Source organism: Lepidochelys kempii, chromosome 1, assembly GCF_965140265.1.
Source record: "Lepidochelys kempii isolate rLepKem1 chromosome 1, rLepKem1.hap2, whole genome shotgun sequence".
Taxonomy (NCBI): Eukaryota; Metazoa; Chordata; order Testudines; family Cheloniidae; genus Lepidochelys; species Lepidochelys kempii.
In genome coordinates, this window is record NC_133256.1 from 206,006,149 (window position 1) to 206,029,391 (window position 23,243).

Here is a 23,243-nt window from a genome sequence, read left to right on the forward strand (position 1 = left end):
GGGTAAACCTTGCTGTTAACATTACATACATAGCACGTGTGCTTTCGTTACAAGGTCGCATTTTGCCTACCCCCATCGCGTGGCTACCCCCTCAACCCTCCCCCCTCCCTGTGGCTAACAGCGGGGAACATTTCTGTTCAGCCACAGGCAAACAGCCCAGCAGGAACGGGCTTCTCTGAGTGTCCCCTGAAGAAAAGCACTTTATTTCAACCAGGTGACCATGAATGATATCTCACTCTCCTGAGGATAACACAGAGAGATAAAGAACGGATGTTGTTTGAACGCCAGCAAACATACACTGCAATGCTTTGTTGTACTATGATTCCTGAGTACGTGTTACTGGCCTGGAGTGGTAAAGTGTCCTACCATGAAGGACGCAATAAGGCTGCCCTCCCCAGAAACCTTTTGCAAAGGCTTTGGGAGTACATCCAGGAGAGCCGCGAATGCCAGGGCAAAGTAATCCTTTCACGTGCTTGCTTTTAAACCATGTATAGTATTTTAAAAGGTCCCTTCTCCGCCTGCCGGGTCCAGGAAGCAGCCTTGGGTGGGTTCGGGGGGTACTGGCTCCAGGTCCAGGGTAATAAACAGTTCCTGGCTGTTGGGAAAACCGGTTTCTCCGCTTGCTTGCTGTGAGCTATCTACAACCTCATCATCATCATCTTCTTCGTCCCCAAAACCTGCTTCTGTGTTGCCTCCATCTCCATTGAAGGAGTCAAACAACATGGCTGGGGTAGTGGTGGCTGAACCCCCTAAAATGGCATGCAGCTCATCATAGAAGCGGCATGTTTGGGGCTTTGACCTGGAGCGGCCGTTTGCCTCTCTGGTTTTCTGGTAGGCTTGTCTCAGCTCCTTAAGTTTCACGCGGCACTGCTTCGGGTCCCTGTTATGGCCTCTGTCCTTCATGCCCTGGGAGATTTTGATAAAGGTTTTGGCATTTCGAAAACTGGAACGGAGTTCTGATAGCACGGATTCCTCTCCCCATACAGCGATCAGATCCCGTACCTCCCGTTCAGTCCATGCTGGAGTTCTTTTGTGATTTTGGGACTCCCTTATGGTCACATCTGCTGATGAGCTCTGCATGGTCACCTGCAGCTTGCCACGCTGGCCAAACAGGAAATGAGATTCAAAAGTTCGCGGTTATTTTCCAGTCTACCTGGCCAGTGCATCTGAGTTGAGAGTGCTGTCCAGAGCGGTCACAATGGAGCACTCTGGGATAGCTCCCAGAGGCCAATATCGTCGAATTGTGTCCACAGTACCCCAAATTCGAGCCGGCAAGGCCGATTTAAGCGCTAATCCACTTGTCAGAGGTGGAGTAAGGAAATCGATTTTAAGAGCCCTTTAAGTCGAAATAAAGGGCTTCATTGTGTGGACGGGTGCAGGTTTACATCGATTTAACACTGCTAAATTCGACCTAAAATCCTAGTGTAGACCGGGGCTAAGACACTGCATTTCCACATCTGCAGGCATGGTTTCGATTAAGTTTCTGTGGCTAGGACATCAAATGTAAAACAGTAAAAAATCTTATCCTATTCAGTAACAGTCACGGGGAGCAGGAAAGGAAAGGTGTGAGAGTAACAGTCTAGTGAATGGTGTTGTAGTAAAAGCTCTTGGATGAAAAAATTAATCTATTTATGAGGCCTACACAACTTATCTGGGAAAGTATTAAAAGATTAATTAGGGGTTGCTTTCTGGTCAGCTGTACTGCAGTGTATGTGTCCTGAGGCCTTTACACATTGCAGCTTCCTCCCAGGGTACAGTGTGGCAGATACAAAACTCTGTAATAACCCTGTGTTGCTGTGGGGGCGGGGTGGGAAAATGTACAGTGCAGTAAAAACAATGCTCCTTCTCCTCCCATGTAATGGTGGACTGCCCTTCCAAGAGGTTCAATGTATTACGGAATGGCTCTAGTAACTCCATAATTTTGGTTGCATCAGGGTGTCTGTTATCATCGCAGTTTGCCCCCTCTCGGCCCTACTCCACAAGTGTATCGTTTTCTGTTTGTAACAAGCTCTCTCTGTTTGCCACGGGAGCTCTCACACGTTCTTGTGCACAATTTGCTAAAACTGGGCTAAGTTCCACTAGTACAAATCACAAAAGTTTCCTCGGCTACCCTAGGGGCTTGCACAGTGCACCTGCGCCAATTTCAGTGCACCAACTGGGGCAGTTTCAAGTGTAGACGAGGAATGAGAATGACAGCTGTTTGCAATGTGTTTGTAGAGTAAACTGTGAAAGATGGCTAGGGACTTTCATTTTCAGTTTTTATTTTATTTCATTTTTCCTGGGAATTTATCAGTGTTTATTTCCACAACAACAAAAATAGTTGAAAATCAGTGCAAAAAACTATTAATAATTTTTCTGGGTAAATATCAGGGTTTATTTTGGTGGATGGAAAGTCGATGGAAAAAATATTCGGTAGATAAAAGCTTTGAATTCCGTTCATCAATGCAGAACTAAAACAGAACTCAAAACACAATGCCACCTCTGAGTTTAAGAAAACAATACATCTCTAATCCCCAGATAAAACTTTTCATTTGAATAAACCATTTACTGTTGTAGACTTAGAACTACTAGTCTATAAATATTTACATTTAATAATTGGGCCACATCATTTGCAGTGCATACACTCAACTTCATCCTTTTTCTCCTGTGGTGTGGTGTTGGTTTTTTTATTTATTATTTTTTAAATATTTTTCAAATATTTCCTTGTGTTCTGAAGCATATTCTGATAAAGATTTTTGTTTTCTTTCCATTTTAGTGTGTCAGATCTTTAGACTGTTATCTGCTAACAGCTTGAAATGTGTACATGGTGGGTGTGAGACTCATCAGTACATTAAGCAAACATGCACCCAAGCTCTGAAGTGCATGCACAACTCGTTTATGGTGTGTATCTTCTAGACTAATCAACAGGCAGCTTTGCATATACACATAGACTAATGTATTATCGTAATACATAGATCTCATGCAATGTATTGTACTTTCCTAATAAAACAAGTTATTTTTATATATTTGAATGATACAAAAGTGGGGTGAAAATCAGAAGAAAAAAAAACTTTTTGTAAAACCTGGGAATTTTTCGGTAAAAATCAGTTTAAACTGAAAACTAAGGGGCTTAAAGATGCCTAACCACAATCCTGCTTTGTACCTGGTTGCACACCCTTTAGGAATGAGCGGGAGAAGGGAAGGTTCTGGGATGAGAATGAGCTGAGAACATCAAAGTGACCTGAAAGGTATAACAGTGCTACAAATCAAGGAAAGAGGAATGAGCAGCGGCTGGATCTGTGAAGCCTTCAGTCTCTACAGCTGTCAATCACTAGCACCTTCCATCTGCTAGAACTTGCAGGGCTAGAAGCTATGACCATGGTGGTTCTGGGCTGCTCAGGCCTCTGCATTGCCATTGGAGGCTTAGGCTGGGCTTCCATGGGAGGACCCTGCAAGGCTGGACTTGGCAGAAAGTACTGCCCAGCAGAACCTGAATGGTGGCCCCTCATAGCTCACTGATGGGCCAGTACCACTGCTTCAACCCAGAAGCCGTGAGGGGAGCTGTCTGAGCAACAACACAGACTGCCTGCCCATGTTTGCTCCAGACCCTAGACTCCAGCACCTGACCCTGTTTTGTCCTTGTCTTCACTATTCAATTGCTAATCTGCCCTGACCCTGATCTCCTGGTAACCAGACTCTGCCTGCCTTGGGACACCTGATTCTCGGTCTGTCCACTGGTCCATCTCAGACTCTGACTTCCTGGAACCTGACTTAGCCCGACTCCCGCTCTGACCACTAGATCTGACCACCCATGTTGCAGTCATGACTCCATCAGTTCAACACTATTTTAAGGCTCAAAAAACCCAAGACCTAGAGACTAATCAGATCAGAAGGGTTGGGGGAGGAATTCAAGTCACAGGGTCACTGAAGTCACCTGCACCAGGCTCTTTTGCCAGGAACCCACAGTGAATCTGCAAAAAGAAAGGGAGTACTTGTGGCACCTTAGAGACTAACAAATTTATACAAGTACTCCTCTTCTTTTTGCGAATACAGACTAACACGGCTGCTACTCTGAAACCTGTCATTATGCAAGACAGTGAATCTGGTTTCTTATTTGCAAACAAGATGAATTTGCAAACCTACAAGAATATATTGAATGTGGGAGTATGTGTCTAACTCTGAGTTGTGTGGCTTCTTCACAGTTATGATGCATTGAGACCACTTATATTTTTAAATTAACTAGCACTTCTTGTTAGCTCTCCCAAAATGCAACTTAATGCAACCATGCCGCTTAAATGAATAAGATTTACATTTATTTGGAACAAAAGAAGGAGAAGAAAATCAGAGAAGTCATTCAAATTACAGTAACACTTTGGCAAAATGTGTGTCAGGTTTGATCTAGGTAAACCTGGCTCTTCCTTAATTAGTGATACCATTAGCTGTACACTCAGATTATAGGCCCTAATATTGCAATTGTACTCCTAGATTAGTATTTTGGTAATATTACAACTGCTCCATTTCCAGTAGGTGTTTCAGCCAGAGCTATGTGAAAGGAAATCCATCAAGCCAACTTCACTGTGTCATGTGAACAATATCCAGGGGAAAGTGCGGGGGCGCGGGGGAGAGATCACTAAGATCAATTAAATCCCATTAATAGCTGAAAATGACTGACTACTTCATTTGAAGGCAGCTGTCATTTCAAAGCCAATAGTTAGTCTCTCAAGGATGTAGCAGAACTCTGCCTCTGTCATTGGATTTATTATATCCCTGCCAGCCTAGCAGTGAACAACACTGCATATATATATATATTCCAACCCCAGCTGCTGAACTGTACTGATAGGCATGATGTATAAATGCTGACGGGGTCATCATGTGTGAGTGCCTACAGTCAGAGCTGAAAGATGGGTGTGGTATCATCCATACATCCTCTATTGGGTTTGATAGGCTCCTCTGGTAGGGAGACAGACTCTGACGAGATGGGTCTCTTCCATCTATCACAAAGATCCCCTTCTCAGATTGTTAGAAATTCAAAGGACTCCTCAGAGCATATGCGATAAAATATAGAAAGGTCATGTCATTGGTGCTGCAAACATCTTGTAAGTGTTCCCAGCACAGGCAAGAGTGGATGTCTAGTCTTAAATCTACCCTGTTGTGCATGTGTCTGTTATGATATATGACATGGCATTTAATTCTACGACCATGTATTTACTTCTCGGATAATGCACTCCTTAATAAAGAGGCACATGTATAGAATCTTGTCTTATTGTGTTCATACTCTGTATGCCAGACAGTCCGAGAAAGTAACTTTAATGTGAAAAATATGTTTTATGCTCTAGTCCTGCAGCTTACGGCAGACGATGAAGTGCGGTGTATTTAAAGTGGAAAAAATGTTGATATTTATAGGGGGGTTAGAATTAAATTACATGAATGAAACACCAGAGACAGTATTGCATCTTTCTGTGCATGTATAATTGCTACTTAATTGTATTACGTTATTCGCACATGGAAACCCACCGGCACTGTTTTTTTGGTCAACTTATTGAACACTTCAGTTTTCAATTTAGTTATATTTATCTAACTAGAAGTATATGAATAACCTTCAAATCAGCTGCATACAAGTAAAAAATATTTCCCTAAAATTTTCAGTCACGGGGGGAAAATAATGTGATCATATTTTAAAGAAATCATATCCAGTATCTGGAATACATGGCATTTGCGCTCTTAAGACATTTTGTGGATAAAGCACCTGAAAAACATATAGTTCCACTACTACATCTAAAAAAATTCTGTAGCTGAGTTATTTCTCTGAGAAGCAGTTTCTGAAATACTAGTATACCAAATCCACTGTTCAAAGGGGCATCTGGCTATTAAAGAAGTGACATCATGGGCGGTGGGTATCAAAGGCAGGGGGAGGCTGTGCCCCCAGGCCCGTTTCTGCTTCCCGGGCTTTTCCCCGACGTGGCTGGGGCTCCAGGCTAATGGGGGCTGGCCTGTGCTCTGGGGCTGGGGGAGGGAGGCTGTGCTGCCCGCCTGGCTTGGGAGGGGTGGGGGGGAGTGTACGCTGCCCAACCTCACAGTGCTCCGGGCCTGGGGGGCGGGGCCTGCCGCCAGCTCCTCTGCCCAGCATTCCGGGACTGGGGGGCTCAGGTGGCCGGGAGCGGGGGAGAAACGGACTCTGGGCTCCAGCGGGAGGGGCAAGGCCTTGAGCAGAAGGGGTGGTCCCAGCTGGGGTCTAGCCTCCCTGAGCCCAGGGTTCATCCACCGCCCATGAGCGACATCCTCCTAAATATACATGGCTTATTTCTCCCCTGCATCCAAGTCCTTAGAGTGCACAGAGGAGGGCCAGAAGGGAGCTTGTTATAGCTCCCTGATTGTGTGCTGGCCTGGCCTGGGTGTTAAGTTGCCATGTAGCTGATATAAGATGCCAGTAGAGAGAGAGCTTTGTCATGCTATGCCCCATTCACCCACAGCCTGTCCCTTACACTGGGATAGAGTGGGGCAGCTGCCAGCAGGTATTCTCCAATGCCCATTTATGACCGAGGATCTGGCCCTCTTTGTGCTGAGTGGCACAAAGATTGCACCAAGAGAATCTGTCCCACAGTACCTGAGGTGTTGAGAAAATTTAGCAAATTAAGTATTACAGAACTAGATTTATGTAATATGTGCTGAGCATGTTTGGGTTAAGTTGAGAGGCAAGAGCAACAAGGGTGATGTTGTGGTGGGCGTCTGCTAGAGACCACCAGACCAGGAGGATGAGGTAGATGAGGCTTTCTTAGGACAACTAAAAGAAGTTTCCAGATCACGGGCCCTGTTTCTCATGGGGGACTTCAATCATCCTGGCATCTGCTGGGAGAGCAATACAGCAATGTACAGACAATCCAGGAAGTTTTTGGAGAGTGCTGGGGCCAACTTCCTGGTGCAAGTGGTGGAGGAACCAACTAAGGGTCGTGCTCCTCTTGACCTGCTGCTCACAAAGAGGGAAGAATTGGAAGGGGAAGTAGAAGTGGGTGGCAACCTGGACAGCAGTGACCATGAGATGGTCGAGTTCAGGATCCTGACAAAAGGAAGAAAGGAGAGCAGCAGAATATGGACCCTGGACTTCAGAAAAGCAGACTTTGACTCCCTCAGGGAACAGATGGGCAGGATTCCCTGGGAGGCTAATATGAGGGGGAAAGGAGTCCAGGAGAGCTGGCTGTATTTTAAAGAAGCTTTATTGAGGGTGCAGGAACAAACCATCCCTTTGTGCAGAAAGAATAGCAAATATGGTAGGCGACTAGCTTGCCTTAACAGAGAAATCTTTGGTGAGCTTAAACACAAAAAGGAAGCTTGCAAGAAGTGGAAACTTGGACAGATGACTCGGGAGGAGTACAAAAATGTTGCTCGAGCATGCAGGGATATAGGCCAAAGCACAAATGGAGTTGCAGCTAGCAAGAGATGTGAAGGGTAACAAGAAGGGTTTCTACAGGTATGTTAGCAACAAGAAGGTCAGGGAAAGTGTGGGACCCTTATTGAATGGGGGCGGCAACCTAGTGACAGATGATGTGGAAAAAGTACTCAATGCTTTTTTTGCCTCAATCTTCACAGACAAGGTCAGCTCCCAGACTGCTGCACTGGGCAGCACAGTATGGAGAGGAGGTGAGCAGCCCGAAGTTGTGAAAGAACAGATTAACGACTATTTAGAAAAGCTGGACATGCACAAGTCCATGGGGATGGGTCTAATGCATCTGAGGGTGCTGAGGGAGTTGGCTGATGTGATTGCAGAGCCATTGGCCATTATCTTTGAAAATTCGTGGCGATGGGGGGAGATCCTGGACGATTGGAAAAAGGCAAATATAGTGCCCAACTTTTAAAAAGGGAAGAAGGAGAATCTGTGGAACTACAGACTGGTCAGCCTCACCTCAATCCCTGAAAAAATCATGGAGCAGGTCCTTAAGGAATCCATTTTGAAGCACTTGGAGGAGAGGAAGATGATCAGGAACAGTCCAACATGGATTCACCAAGGGCAAGTTATGCCTGACCAACCTGATTGCCTTCTATGATGAGATAACTGGCTCTGTGGATATGGGGTAAATGGTGGACGTGGTATTCCTTGACGTTAGCAAAGCTTTTGATACGGTCTCCCATGTTATTCTTGCCAGCAAGTTAAAAAGGTATGGATAGGATGAATGGACTATAAGGTGGCTAGAAAGCTGGCTAGATCATCGGGCTCAGTGGGTAGTGATCAATGGCTCGATGTCTCGTTGGCAGCTGGTATCAAGCGGAGTGCTCCAGGGGTCGGTCCTGGGGCCAGTTTTGTTCAACATCTTCATTAATGATCTGGATGATGGGATAGATTGCACCCTCAGTAAGTTTGCGCATGACACTAAGCTGTGGGGAGAGATAGATATGCTGGAGGGTAGGGATAGGATCCAGAGTGACCTAGACAAATTGGAGGAGTGGGCCAAAAGAAATCTGATGAGGTTCCACAAGATCAAGTGCAGAGTCCTGCACTTAGGACGGAAGAATCCCATGCACTGCTACAGGCTGGGGACTGACTGGCTAAGCGGCAGTTCCGCAGAAAAGGACCTGGGGATTATAGTGGACAAGAAGTTGGATATGAGTCAAGAGTTTGCCCTTGTTGCCAAGAAGGCTAACAGCATATTGGGCTGCATTGGTGGGAGCATTGCCAGCAGATCGAGGGAAGTGATTATTCCCTTCTATTTAGCACTGGTGAGGCCACATCTGGAGTATTGTGTCCAGTTTTGGGCCCTCCACTGCAGAAGGGATGTGGAAAAATTGGAGAGTCCAGCGGAGGGCAACGAAAATGATTAGGGGGCTGGGGCACATGACTTAGGAGGAGAGGCTGAGGGAACTGGTCTTATTTAGTCTGCAGAAGAGAAGGGTGAGGGGGATTTGATAGCAGTCTTCAACTACCTGAAGGGGGGTTCTAAAGTGGATGGAGCTCAGCTGTTCTCAGTGGTGGCAGATGACCGAACAAGGAGCAATCATCTCAGGTTGCAGTGGGGGAGGTCCAGGTTGGATATTAGGAAACACTATTTCACTAGGAGGGTGATGAAGCCCTGGAATGGGTTACCTAGGGAGGTGGTGGACTCTCCATCCTTAGAGGTTTTTAAGGCCCAGCTTGACAAAGCCCTGGCTGGGATGGTTTAGTTGGGGATTGGTCCTGCTTTGAGCAGGGGGTTGGACTAGATGACCTCCTGAGGCCTTTTCCAACCCTAATCTTCTACGATTCTATGATCTATGTGCAACTTCACTTGAAGTCAAGGGAATTTTCAGATGTTCAGCTGTCTTCGAGATTTGGAAGACAATGCACCATTGTTTTCATTATTACAATATTAATTAGAAAATCAGTGGAAAAATATATTGTGATCATGTAATTTGACTGAATGGTAATGTGTGCACATAAGGAGGTAGGGTTATAGTCACAGGCAACTTTTGGCAATGTCCATCTTTGGAGAGCTGAATTATGCAATTCTTGATTTTTTTTTTTAAAAGAGAAATACAGTATTTAATCTGTAGAATGCAACTATCTAAGCTTTTATACATATAATGTATATGTACGCAAATTATCTGAATTCGGATTAACGAAAATGAATTTGTCCTTGAATCCAGAAATCACATGGAAACTAATTGTAGGAAGGCGTTTGTTATTCCTTGATAAATAGCGTTTACCTATCATAGGTTATACTAGTGCAAGAGTGGATTGGCCAGTAATATGCACATCCAGTGCACCTGTTCCCGGGAGCTGTGGCTGGACTGACCCACCAAAGGTTGGAGAAGGTGCTGTGTGTGTGTCCAGCCTTCATCAGTTTCCATTAATTGTGTTGGTTAATGGTTCCCGTGTGCCCTCTGTTACCAGATTTGCCTGTTACTTTGGGGTATGCTCATTTATTAGGGTTACTCTTCTGTAATTCTATCAATGTACTACTTGTGTCACTTGTGTTCTCACACGGAGCTCTACTTCTCCCTTCAGCAAGTTCCCTCCCAATGGAGGTAGCCTGCAGGACCTAAGTTTCCCCGGGCTGGGTTCTTCCAGCCCCAGAATCGCTGTCTCTCTCTCTCTCTCTCTCTCTCACTCACACACACACACTCACACACACACACTCACACACACACACACTCACACACACACACACACCTCCAGACGCGCTCTATTAATCAGCACTCCCAAGCTGACCCCTTATATGTCCCTGGACTCAACAGTCTGGGTCGAGCAGCACTTCCAAGCTGCCACCCTCATATGCCCCAGGTTCAGCACATCCCTATCCCCACTTTCACATTACAATTCTTCTGGTAGTAACGCACTTGATGAGCAAACCCTACAGGATTTTTGGGTGCTGCAGGAATCTTTAGCTTTAGCTGCACAGCGAATGGGGAAGCCAAAAACACCCATGGCGGGGGGGGGGGAGAGAGAGAGAGATTGAGAAGCAACCGCGTAACCATGAAAGTTATTTATTGCCAAGTAATAACCATACAAGGAGAGCCAAACAAAAAAACCAGTTATAATATTAAATTTAACTTAAATTTGATTTTTAAAGTCAGGTTTAGAAAGCTATAACTGATCACATAAGTCAGGGTCAGAAGGCTACACCTACAGAAAGAGCTGGGTTCTCACCACTCTGTGAAGCTTGAATGGATCAGGGTTCCCAGGTGTTGGTGGTAGCTCAGGGTTCGGAGTGCTGGAGACAGGCAGAGCCCCCAGCATGATCAGTCAGGAGAAGATGAAGTCCCAATGGAACTCATGCAGATTTGGATCCAGGCATCAGAGCACTTACTTGAGCGTGGGTAGGAGTTTTTGTAGGGAAAGAACAACGCTTCCAGGGAGAACACTAGATTTGTTTATGGGTAAACTGATGGCTCAAGAGAGTATACCAAAGTTTTGTTCAGGCTAGACAATAGGAACTGATTATTCCTGGCTATGGGCAGTGTTCCTTCAAGGGAGCTCACAATGCAATTAGGTAGCTTCAGTATTTTGGATACCAATAAAGGATTTATTACTAGAGTTGGTCTGATAACTACTGAGCTGGGTGTATGCAGGTGTGGGTTCATTAACATCTGGAGCAGTGATTCCCCATCATGCAGTGCTTCCCTGCTTTTCTGGTCCCAGAGTTCAGTGCGGTTCTTGCCTTGGAATCTCTGTTCTCCATTCTGTGTGCTAATAGAGAGGCCTCCCTGTCCCACCTTTGATGCAGATGAGGCTAGGGGAGTTTCCTTAATCCTGTCACCCTTGTCCCAGGGGTTTAGGTGTGTCTCCCACTGCCTTTTTCATTGGTTTCTGTAAGTCCTTCTTCTGATTGGCTTTGGCTCAAGCAGAGGCTTGGGGGTGGGGGGAAGGTCTTTCATGAGTCAGACAGGCTGGGTTCTGGGCCTTGGTTCCCCAAGAGCACAGAGCTGATAGGTAACACCTCATTTGCGGAACAAAGGGTGCTGGAATCACTTAGCTTGAACATTTAACCTTGCAATGGTTTGGTTCTCTAGTGTAGATGGTGTGACACTGCACCCCATATTTTCCATAGTGATATTCTGATATGGTTATAGCATAATTATGATGCATTTTATGCAAGATCAGTCATGTGAGGTGTCATTGGCAAAGTCATGACTTGCTGAATAGGATAATCCTGTTCGTATGCATGTATCATTTTTGCATCTGAAGTTATGAATATTGACTCTGCATCTGTATTTCAAATGTAGTTATACTGGGGGAACACCCACTAGACAAGATACTTTCAAACTAGATAGTGGGTGGGGAAGGACCTATTCAGGGCAATGGGCCATTAGGGAAAAACAATAGGCCTTAAGAGAAGATTATCTCCCACATGGGGAGCCTTCCTGAGAATACTACAGACAGCCTGTGAGTGATGGCTGCTATGACTTGACAAGGATCTGTGATCAGACCACATAACTCTAGACTCCATCTTGGAATGTTAGTATTTTTCCACAGCGGTGTCTGGGAAACAAAGTGTTCCTGCCATATGCAAAAGCTGTATAAGGCAGGGAGTGACATCATCTGTGGTTCTTCACTCCCCATACAAGAAGACTCCGGGAAACACCTGAGGAACAAAGATTGAACTGGGGGAAGTGCTAGACCCAAGCTAACAGCATTTCTAGTCTGTGAATGAAACACCTGGGGATTCCAAGCTGTAAAGCAAGTGTAGCTTGCCCCTTAAGAATCTGCAGCCAGTTTGTATCCTCTCTTAGGGTGAGAATCTGCTAATGCATATCCAATCTATTTAGTATATTATGCTTAGTTTGTGGGTTTTTTTGTTTGTTTGTTTATTTGCTAGGTAATCTGCTTTGATCTGTTTGCTATCACTTAAAATCTATCTTTTGTAGTTAATAAAGTTGTTTTTGCTTTATCTAAACCAGTAAGTTGGAGTGATGTGTATGGGAATCATAGCTCAGGGGCAAAGGCTGTTGCATATTCCTCTCCACATAGAAGAGGGGGGTGAACTTTGTGGGTTTATGCCATACAGTTCTCTGTGCAGTACACGACAGTATAATTTTGGGTTTATACTTCAGAGGGGATGCATGCATGGGGAGCTGGGAGTTGCCTTGGCTGTAGCCATCCTATGTAGGGGCTGGTCAGAGAGCCTGCATGTAACTGCAGGTGGGTGTGGCCCTACCTGTATGAAGGCTGGTTAAAGTGCAAGTTCGAGGGCTTTGTAGCTTGTCACAGCAGTACAGTGTGAGAGGGAGCCCAGGCTGGTGGGTCAGGGGGCTCAGTGGTACCCCAGTTCCAAGTGGCACACCGGGGGAAACCTGTCACAGATGGATCTAGAGAGAGAAGAGGAGAGAATTTGAGACTAGGATTTCAAAAATCTTCCAGCCTTTTGTTTAGGTGCAGCACGTACAGGAAATGTCAGATGTAAATTTTCTGTGTATAATCACCCTCTCTTTTCTCTCCTTCACCCTGTTCTAGGCTTACTTCTCTTTCCTCTGCCCCATTTTGCAGTGCCCTTTGGCTGAGCTGAGAATGTTTACAGAATTCATTCTATGTTGGGTACAGGTGTGGAGCCAGTAAGGGTACAGTGATTTGTCAAATGACAAAAGATACTATGAGATTAATTCTATTCCATTCTTATTTTATTCATTTGAGTGTCTCTATTCAGTTGCACAGGCAGGAGTAACAGCAAGCTTTCCTATGCAAATACACACGCTTCCTCGCCAATGTGCATGACCTGTAGGGACCACATCCATGCATATAAAGAGAGCTCAGCAACACTATCCCTTCTATCCTTTAGCCTCTCGGCTGAGATCGCTAGCAATGGGGAAAAATGTGGTAGAGCCACGTAGGAGTAGCAATAGGGTAGAAGGCTGATTATTTCTGGACTTGACTTGGTTTGCACGTTGCATGCATGCATGGTTGCTGATTTCTGACATGACATAACTCCCTAGATCTCGGCCTATCTTGGATACGTATGACCCAGCATTGGATGGGGAGGATTGGTGTGTTTGGGATGCCTGACTAGAGGGGAGTGGCAATGAGTCAAGCTCCGTCTACACAATCACAAACCCCACCCATGCTCTCAGAGAAGATACACATTTTCTCCATTAAGATCAGTGGCAAATTAGTTATCATTGCCGTGTGTGTGTCTCTCTCTCTCCCTGTGGATTTGGGCAGGCAGCCTTTGGAGTTACATTGGGAATTTTTTGTTGCCAGCAGTGCTACAAACGGGATTCCTTTTATTTTTAATGACAACATACATTCTGCAGAAGCTGCTATAGTGGGTCCCCAAAGCAGTCCCAGTCTGTATCCTTGGGTGTACTGGGTCATGCGCCAACCCTGATGTATGCCCCCTCAAACAAAGTGTGTGTGTGTACACGTGCACACACATGCAATACCTAAAAATGCCCCAAAAGAGGGTTTTTCTAAAGCTTCTTGACCCCTTTGTATCATTGTTAAGGTAGAAGACTTAAATGGATGAGTTTCTATCACTCTCCTGTCTTGTCTGTAACATAATAAAATAGTTCTTGTTGCCATGGCAACATGAGGAAACTGGCATCTGGCGTGGGAATACCTAGCCTCTCTAGAGCAGCTTGTCTCCTGCAGGCTGCCAGGGCCCCACGCTCACAGCAGACTGCAGTTTCCCTTCTTTTATGACTTGTTACCTTGCTGCTCAGAGTTAATTGAATTTGCATGCTGGAGATGGGCCACTGGGGGGAGGAAAATGGATTCTGAACAGCACTGTTTTCTGGGTCACCTGGGATAACCGATTTGCTGTAGATCAGGACCCAGCAGCCAGATGAAGCAGCTTTCCCTTTTTTGCTTTGGTGTAGGATCTTGGTGGTAACTTCCTGTTGCAAAGAGACTGGCAGCATGTTTGCTCTATAAATAAGGAGTGGCCTGGCCATATGTGTTGCTATAGCAGCAACAATGAGATTCAGACCCTGAATGACAACTGCATATCCTACTTCTTAGTTTCAACGTTCCTTGATTGTACTCACGCTGTCTTCCTTACTCCCTGCCTCACCTGCTGTCCACTATAAATGTATAGCAAACCCACACAAACAAAAGGCAGCTTCTTACGCAGGGGGTTGATCAATATCCATGGTGTAGCCTTGCAGAGTCAATTCAACTACAAGGAAAGGAGCTCAAGTCTACTCTGCCTCGTATATCAAACTCTCAGCTTCTGGCTCTGGCAGTGTTGCCATCTGTCACCATTTCATTGCCAGTCTCTCATTATTTGGTGTTTTTCCTTTAAAGCCTCAGGTCCTAGAGTTGAGGTAATATGGGATAGATAAAGCATAGTTACATGCTTTAATTTTTAAAAAAATGAAGGTTTGTTTCTAGCCTTCATAGCCGCAGATACCAGCTTGAAAATGTGACTGGAAAGTCCCTCAAAGTCTCTGAAAGCAGAAAGCAAAGAAAAAGGGTCCAGCATTTATCATTATTTAAAATCTCATGACTTTTTGAGGTTTGACTTATGATTTTGAAGGCTGAGGGGTTGACAGTCCTGTAGAATCTTTATTACCAGTGATAAGGGATATGGTGGAAGGTGCCTAGCTTGACTTCTAGATCGCAGGCTGTGAGAAAGTGTGTTGATGTAAACTGAACCCACATGAGCTTGGAGTCATTAAGCAAGAATAAATGCACCAACAGTCTTCTCAAGTATAATTGCGCTTTAACTTGCACACCGCCATTTACATGCAGTTGTAAACCTTTGTTTTGGGCATGATCTGTAAAGACTTTTGCTACAGTGCAGGCCGTTATCTCAGTCTCCATGTCCTTCAGTGCCCTGCTATTGGGCATGCTATTGCCATTATGGGGCGGAGTGGCACTTTTACAGGTCTAGCTGTTAGGGATAGAAAGATGAAGTGGGGCTGAGGGGCCTGTTGTGGTCCAGGTGAAAATCCCTTAGGATTCAGCCATGTAGGAACAGGCCGTGCTTGGTACATATTCAATTGTTATTTCAAAAGCTTCGATCACTATTGCCTAACATTCCTGATGACTTGCAAAAGGAAGCCACTAACTTGTGTCAGCATTCCATGCAGCTTCTCGAAAGAACTTTGCACCGGGTTTCCAGCAAACATGAGCCAGAATACAGTGGGGCCAGGCAAAATGCTGCTTGGTTGCTTCTTGAAGCAAGGTTTGAATCCAGTGCCTTCCATACTACAGCACTCACCTCAGCCCCTGGAGCTAAAGTAGTCATTTCTTTTACTTGTCAGCAACAGTAGTCGCTCATCCTCCTACATTGTCCAGCCATGACAGGGGAACACATACCACTCATTCAAGCTGTAGGCTATGCTGACACCTTCTTTTGAAAAAAATACCCTTTGACCGAGGAGAAGCAAGTATCAATCACCCCTTATACCTATGTGGCAAATAAGGACAACAGAGGTTTCACAAGGTCATCAGTGGTAGAGCCAGCAATAGAATTCCAGTCCCTCCATATAGAATCAACCCTTACCCACACCGCATCTTGTTACATTTAGACCAAACCTTTGTGCTTGGCTTCGCAATCTGAAAACTGACCTCCCCAGAGCCCCGTGAGAGGCTCAGCTGAGTTGGCCTGGCATGTAGCTGTATGCACTGCTGGATTAAGGTATAAACTAACTAAGCTACAGTTTAGGGCCTCGCAATATGAGGGGTCTCTAAAAAAGAAAAAACTGACTTCATTTCAAGTTTTATCAAAATCGGTTGATAAATAAAGGAGATATGGGAAAAAGAAGATTCTCTCTCTCTCTCTTTCTGTATATAGATATTTTCATTCAAATATGACAAAAATATACACATCTGGCTACACCAATACCCTTATCCTACCCTAACCCTTCACTAATTGTTCATTATTGACAGGCAGGAGGCCAGGGGTGAGATAAACGATAATTGCACTTGTAAAATTAGTATTTCTATGAGTAAGTCTGCTATCAGTCTCCTAAGGCAGCATTTTGGTGGCCAGCTACTGGTAAAATTCTGACCGTGCCTTCATAACTTATTTAAATAAATAAATAATCTCACCGGTGATAAAATTGGGGGAAAATGTGAAGTCGGAGATGCCAGTGTCGTGCAGCAATTCTGCCAAGCTCAGACTCGTACGTTAGTGTGTTCTTTCTTCTTTTGATCTTTACATACGGCGCTTTCTGCTTCATGCGCTATCCATACTTCACATGATTGACTTTTCAGGTGATCATCTTATGGAGTTGGGTCGAGTGGATCTTGAGGAGGATAAATTTGTGTTGGCTTCCCTCCGTCAGTTTCAAGAACCTTCACAGTAAATATTAGAGAGTGCTGACGAAAGGATAAATAGAGGGGTTTGAAAGAAATGAAGAAATGCATATATATCAAAATATTCTGAGTACTTGCTGAGCAAGTTATTTCAAACTATGTGCATATATGGTTTATAGGCTATTAAAGCCTATAATATTCAATATATTTGCTTGAATATAGGCTAGTTTTTCTCACTTTCTCAATGCCTGTCTAGAGATTACCAGTCTTTCTTTTTCTGGTAAATTATTTCTTTCTCTTCGTGCATATAGCTTGTTGTCACTCTGTGTGTCCGAGGTGTTTACTCAAGATTAATGAGTGGGCCTGCGGGAGACAGAGGACAGAGAATTGAATGCAAAGAGAGATGTTTGCTTAGAAAAATGGCTGGGATTTTCTGCTCGGCGGGTTTGGAGCACGTAAGATAATATTTTATTCTAGGTAGTATGCTATGTAAAAAATCTTACATAGACTTATAAATCACATATCCTATGCATAAGACATTGTATTTTTATAGTATGGCAAAAGAAAAATCCCAACAATTCATTGTTTCGTAGCAAAAATTAAATTGGAATAAACATTTGTAAATATACTTTATATATAGTCTGGATAAACTTTTTGTATTTCCCTAACAAAATTAATCAAACATTTTTTCATTTATGAAAAGATGGATAATTTTCCTTACTCATGATGTAAAAAAAAATTATATATCCTCTCTTCTTTTCCTGTGAGAACATAGACAAAATAGCATTAACTTTCACAGAAATATCCTGGTAAAATAACACAGTTTTTTGGCATATATATTATAAAGAATATTTGTTGTTGTATAGATATATAAATCTCAATATTTATAATATACAATTCATTTTTTACTGGTTTCATTAAAAACTTTCTGCTACTAATTTTAGTACCAATATTAGGTAATTCAGCATAACCTTCTATAAAAACAAAACAAATCAATTTATTGGAAAACTACAATCTGCAAACAATTTTCAGATAGTTTGCCACTTACCTGGGTATAATTCATATTAGGGCTGTCAAGCAATTAAAAAAATTAATTGCATGATTAATCGTGCTGTTAAACAATAATAGAATACCATTTATTTAAATATTTTGGATGATTTCTACATTTTCAAATATATTGATTTCAATTACAACACAGAATACCAAGTGTACAGTGCTCACTTTATATTTATTTTTTATTACAAATATTTGTACTGTAAAAAAATAAATCGTATTTTTCAATTCACCTAATACAAGTACTGTAGTGCAATCTCTTTATCATGAAAGTTGAACTTGCAAACGTAGAATTATGTACAAAAATTACTGCATTCAAAAATAAAACAATGTAAAACTTTGGAGCCTGCAAGTCCACTCAGTACTACTTCAGCCAGTCACTCAGACAAACAAGTCTGGTTACAATTTGCAGGAGATAATGCTGCCCACTTCTTGTTTACAATGTCATCTGAAAGTGAGAACAGGTGTTCACATGGCACTGTGGTAGCCGCCGTTGCAAGATATTTACGTGCCAGATGCGCTAAAGATTCATATGTCCCTTCATGCTTCAACCACCATTCCAGAGGACATGCATCCAAGGCTGACGATGGGTTCTGCTTGATAACAAGCCAAAGCAGAGCAGATCGACGCATGTTCATTTTTGTCATCTGAGTCAGATGTCACCAGCAGAAGGTTGATTTTCTTTTTTGGTAGTTTGAGTTCTGTAGTTTCCGCATCTGAGTGTTGCTCTTTTAAGACTTCTAAAAGCATGCTCCACGCCCCGTCCCTCTCAGATTTTGGACAGCATTCGGGGTGAAAGTAACATAAAAGACTTACCGGTACAGGGGCCGGCTCTGGGCCCCCGGAAGGAGCAGGATCTCGGGCAGAAGGGGCGGGGCTGGGGGGTCAGCCTCCCCCAGCCAGCCCTTCCGCGATGCCCGGCCCACGCCACCCGGGGCTCCGGTGGTGATTTAAAGGGCCCTGGGCTCCAGCCGCTGCCATGGTGGCTGGGAGCCCTGGGCCCTTTTAAATCGCTGGGCCCCGGAGCACCTGCACCTTTTGCCCCCCATTGGTGGCGGCAGGGCCGCCGATGGGGAGCAAAAGGGGCAGTGACGTTAAAGTGCCGCTGTGGTAGCACTTTAACGTTGGCTGCCTACGAGCCGGTACCGGCAGCCACTTCTTCGGTACACCGTGCCTACCCGTACCGGCCCACTCCCACATCTGACGGCACTTCAGGTTCTTCAACCTTGGGTCGAGTGCTGTAGCTATTTTTAGAAATCTCACATTAGTACCTTCTTTGCATTTTGTAAAATCTGCAGTGAAAGTGTTCTTAAGTGTTCTTCCCCACCACCACCATGTTGTATAATTTCCACTAACACTTGCCTTTCCAACTGTCTCCCCCCAGGTGGATGCAGTGCGGGTGTATGTGAAGAGTGACTCGGAGGACCTGCAGTATCCCATCCTGTTTGTAGTTCGCCAGCAGAAGGGGGTCCTGTCATGGCAAGTCCCTCTGATTTTTCGAGGCCTGTAAGTGACAGAGATTCTCTTTGCAGTTTGTAACAGGCCCTCCTTTCCCAGTTGCTAAATCTCACCATTTTACTGTAAATCTGGGAATACTTGGTGCGGTGGCTTGTTTAAGTTTCCCATGGTCTCACAATTGCTGGCATCCAACTTGTGAATTTCTCTTGGTCAAAATGATTGACATTTCCCATTAGCAAGGTAAATTGAACAGATTGATTCAATTTAGCAGTGCCCGGTTTCCAAAGTGTATGTGCAGAGCATCCTGGCCCCTGGCTCTCCGGTTGGCAGCACTGCCAACTGGCCATGCTATGTGCTACTCACAGTTGGCAGACAGCCTCTACACTTCCTCTTCTTATTCACCAGCACACACTCTTCTCCCCCTCATCCCTCGAATGCTGTGCAAAATAGGACATGCTGAGAAATACAGGGAAGACGCTTCTCAAAAGCATCAAGCTATGTCCTCAGGCATTTCAGTCTGTGAGATTCACACACCACACCTGTTTTACAGCTAGTTGGAGGGGTGTAGTTAAATAATTCTTGGCTCTTGTCAAGATTTTCCGGGATCTGGCTTCATGAGCCAGGGGAGCAGATGGTAGGCTGGGACACCCAGAATAAGTCACTACAGTTGCAGGAGGGAACATTTCTGCAATGGTTGGTGAACCTGCCTCTGTGATCCACCAAGTCCTGCAGAGCATCCAGTTGATAAACTGTGAGAGGAGGGGCCTATAATTGGTACATGCATCCCATCACTAGCATTTGCACAACTCAGGGACTGTAATTGTTCCTAACCAGAGATCTCCAGCACACCTCAACCACATGATGCTGCAGCACACAATGGGTAGGCAGGTGCGCCTCCACCACCAAACTAGTCTCCAACTGACTGGTAGCAATCTGGGGTTAAACTTCCAAATGCTAATCCCCATTCAATTCTCCTTGCTGAGGCAGGCTCTAAGGCACTGCAGCGTCAGGGAAAACTCAGTGGAGTTCCAGGGAAGTGGCCTTGCAAAGCCTGAGGTTCTGAAGCCACTGCTGGTCATCCAGGGTCTGTCTAAATAACTCTCTGCTAGAATAAAAAGAAAAGGAGGACTTGTGGCACCTTAGAGACTAACCAATTTATTTGAGCATTAGCTTTCGTGAATGCATCCGATGAAATGAGCTGTAGCTCACGAAAGCTTATGCTCAAATAAATTGGTTAGTCTCTAAAGTGCCACAAGTACTCCTTTTCTTTTTGCGAATACAGACTAACACGGCTGTTACTCTGAAATCTGCTAGAATAGAAGGAGAGTGATTTTCTGTTCCATTTTATTTGGTGGCTGTTGGCTTTTTTCCCTTTTGGCTGCTGTAGTTACCAGAGGACCTACAACTACCAGGAAGTGAGCCGTACACTCTGCCCTTCGGAACCCACGCCTGAGATGGGACCTTCTGAGCAGATCATATTTGTAGACGTGGCTTCCATGGCGTTGTTTGATATTGAGTATGAGCTGCTGGTCACGAGGCTCAAGAGCTTCCAACTCATGTAAGCAGGATTATGAACATATGCAAGTGGGATTGGAGTGTGTGTGTGTTCGTACAGGGTGGAAACTGCTCCCACTCACATCTAGGTAGATACAAGCATAGTGTCTTCAATTATGCTCTCTTCACATCCTAGGGGTAGCCAACACCTGATTCAGACTAAGGTGAAATCTGCCCATAATGCGCCTCAATAGCTATGCACTGTTGTGTGGGTAGGGGATTCCTTCCTGACTGATGACCTGGGGCCCTGAAGCATGAGGTCTGCTTACTTCTGTGGAAACCTGAGCAAAACATTCTCCTGTCCTCTACCAAAATCCATCCCCAGTCTGACTCCATGACCTTCTGCACTATTTTTTCTTTAGTTTAAACTGAGCTTGGAGTTTGTCATTGTGCAATAGGTGCTGACTGGCTGGGTGCTCTAGCTGAGCACTCTATCAGGAGCCCGCTCATTTATTTCTCACAAGACATAGGGAGTCAGGACATATCCTTGGGATCAGTGCTCAGAGGGGAGCTCCTTCCAATGTGTGTGGGGTGGGAAAGGATCAGTTGCTTTGGTAGCAGGGTTCCCTGCACCTTCCTGAGCATGATTCCTGGAGGTGTGGGGGGATTTGAGTGGAAATGGGATAGGCAATGGGAAGGAAGCATATCTTTCTCTGACACTTGCTGGGACAGCCAGAGGTGGTATTATGGTTCCAATGGAAAGTTACCGGCAGGGGCTCTGCTCCATGAGGGAATCCCCGGCAGAGCAGCTCCGATGAACCTGTGCTGGCAGAGAGGGGGCATAGAGCCAGAGGACTTCTATGCAGACGGCCCTGTGCCCCGATGGAGCTCTGAGATCTGAGGGGTTTGTGGACTAGCTATCCTGCTTTCTTCCGTAGGCTGGGGTTAGGGGGGAAGTCCCCAATCCCACATATGCAATCTGTGGCCATTTCTTGGCCCTTGCATGTGTATGTCTGCAGAGGGGGGCACAATTTAGACTAGGATTATTTTCAGCACTACTGCTGTCAGATGGGCTGATGCAGGGGGAGGGAGATGCAAGGCCAAATGGGGAGGAGCCTGCTGGGACTGTTAGGGGTACATATCTGAGCGCAACAGGAACAGCAGTGACATTGATTGAGAAACCCCCAAAACTTCTAATGGTTCCCACCAAATCTCTTTGGTAGAAGGATCTTAGAATCTAGACTGTAGGCTGTCACAGCTAATGGTGTGGAGGGACCTGGCACCACTGGGATCTGTGAGTGCAGGAAGACATTTTCCCATTGTAGCTGGCCACTTGGTTCTGGAGGGCGTGTCTGGAGATTTAATTTTGACTGTTGGGAACACCTGCAGGCATAAGCAATCCATCCTGGCCACTGGCCTGACAGGTCAGGCTGCTCAAACTGTTAGAAACCAAGATGTAGAGAGCCATGCCTAGTGGCTGGAACAGTGGTAGTCAGGTCTAGTGGTCAGTGCAGTGGCAGCTGAGCCAAGAACCGGAGCCAGAGGTCTGAGCTGGAGTCAAGAGCAAGTCTGGAACAAAGCAGGAGCAGGGCTGGGAACAAGGCTGGAGTCAGAGCAGGCTAAGGCCTGTGGAGTTTATCATCACAATCAGGCAGGGGAGACTTCAAGCCACAAAATTATCTTGGGCAGACTGAGGTGCTGCTTCTCCTGTGAGTCTTCTATACCTGCTCTCAGAGATAAACCAGCTCCTGGTTTGTAGATTGGCTGGGGCCTAGCATAGAATGACTCATCACTGCATGTGGCTTAATCAGGCTCTCCTTCAGGGATGACTCTCACCTCACACCACGTACTTAAATGTGATCCTCCCCATGCCAATATGAGGGAACTGGGGTTATTTAGTCTGCAGGAGAGAAGAGTGAGGGGGGATTTGATAGCAGCCTTCAACTACCTGAAGGGGGGTTCCAAAGAGGATGGAGCTCGGCTGGTCTCAGGGGTGGCAGATGACAGAACAAGGAGCCGTGGTCTCAAGTTGCAGAGGGGGAGGTCTAGGTTGGATATTAGGAAACACTATTTCACTAGGAGGGTGGTGAAGCACTGGAATGGGTTACCTCGGGAGGTGGTGGAATCTCCATCCTTAGAGGTTTTTAAGGCCCGGCTTGACAAAGCCCTGGCTGGGATGATATAGTTGGTGTTGGTCCTGCCTTGAGCAGGGGGTGGGACTAGCTGACTCTCCTGAGGTCTCTTCCAACCCTAATCTTCTCTGATTCTATGAGGCAGTTAGTGCAGCAAACTCCTTTGAGACCTTATTCTGTAACTAGGGAGGACCAACACCATAGCTGTGCAGCAGCATCTCCTGATCAAGCAGCATTGAGATCCCCTCCACTCCCCATCCTGCTGATCACTTTCTCCATGCACCACTAGAGCTTGTTGAAATGTTTTTTGGCATTGCTTTTTCCATTGGACAATGCCAATTTGTCACATTTGAAATATTCAGCAGGAATATGTTTTCAACAACCTTTTTTGTTTTGGGGAAAAAAAACTGAATCAAAGCATGTTAATCAGAGTTAACCTTACTGGAATGGAACACTTTGATTTT

General features: G+C 45.1%; 1 protein-coding gene across 6 annotated transcripts in view; it reads left to right on the forward strand.

Annotated features, from left to right (window-relative positions):
- SIDT1 (SID1 transmembrane family member 1) overlaps positions 1-23,243 on the forward strand; it is a 91,896-nt gene that overhangs the window by 15,737 nt on the left and 52,916 nt on the right. For all 6 annotated transcript variants that reach the window (XM_073310122.1, XM_073310113.1, XM_073310073.1 and 3 more), the window contains exons 2-3: positions 19,080-19,201; positions 20,541-20,711. In XM_073310122.1, the coding sequence (XP_073166223.1) occupies positions 19,080-19,201; positions 20,541-20,711 (293 nt within the window). The remainder of the gene's footprint in view (positions 1-19,079; positions 19,202-20,540; positions 20,712-23,243) is intronic.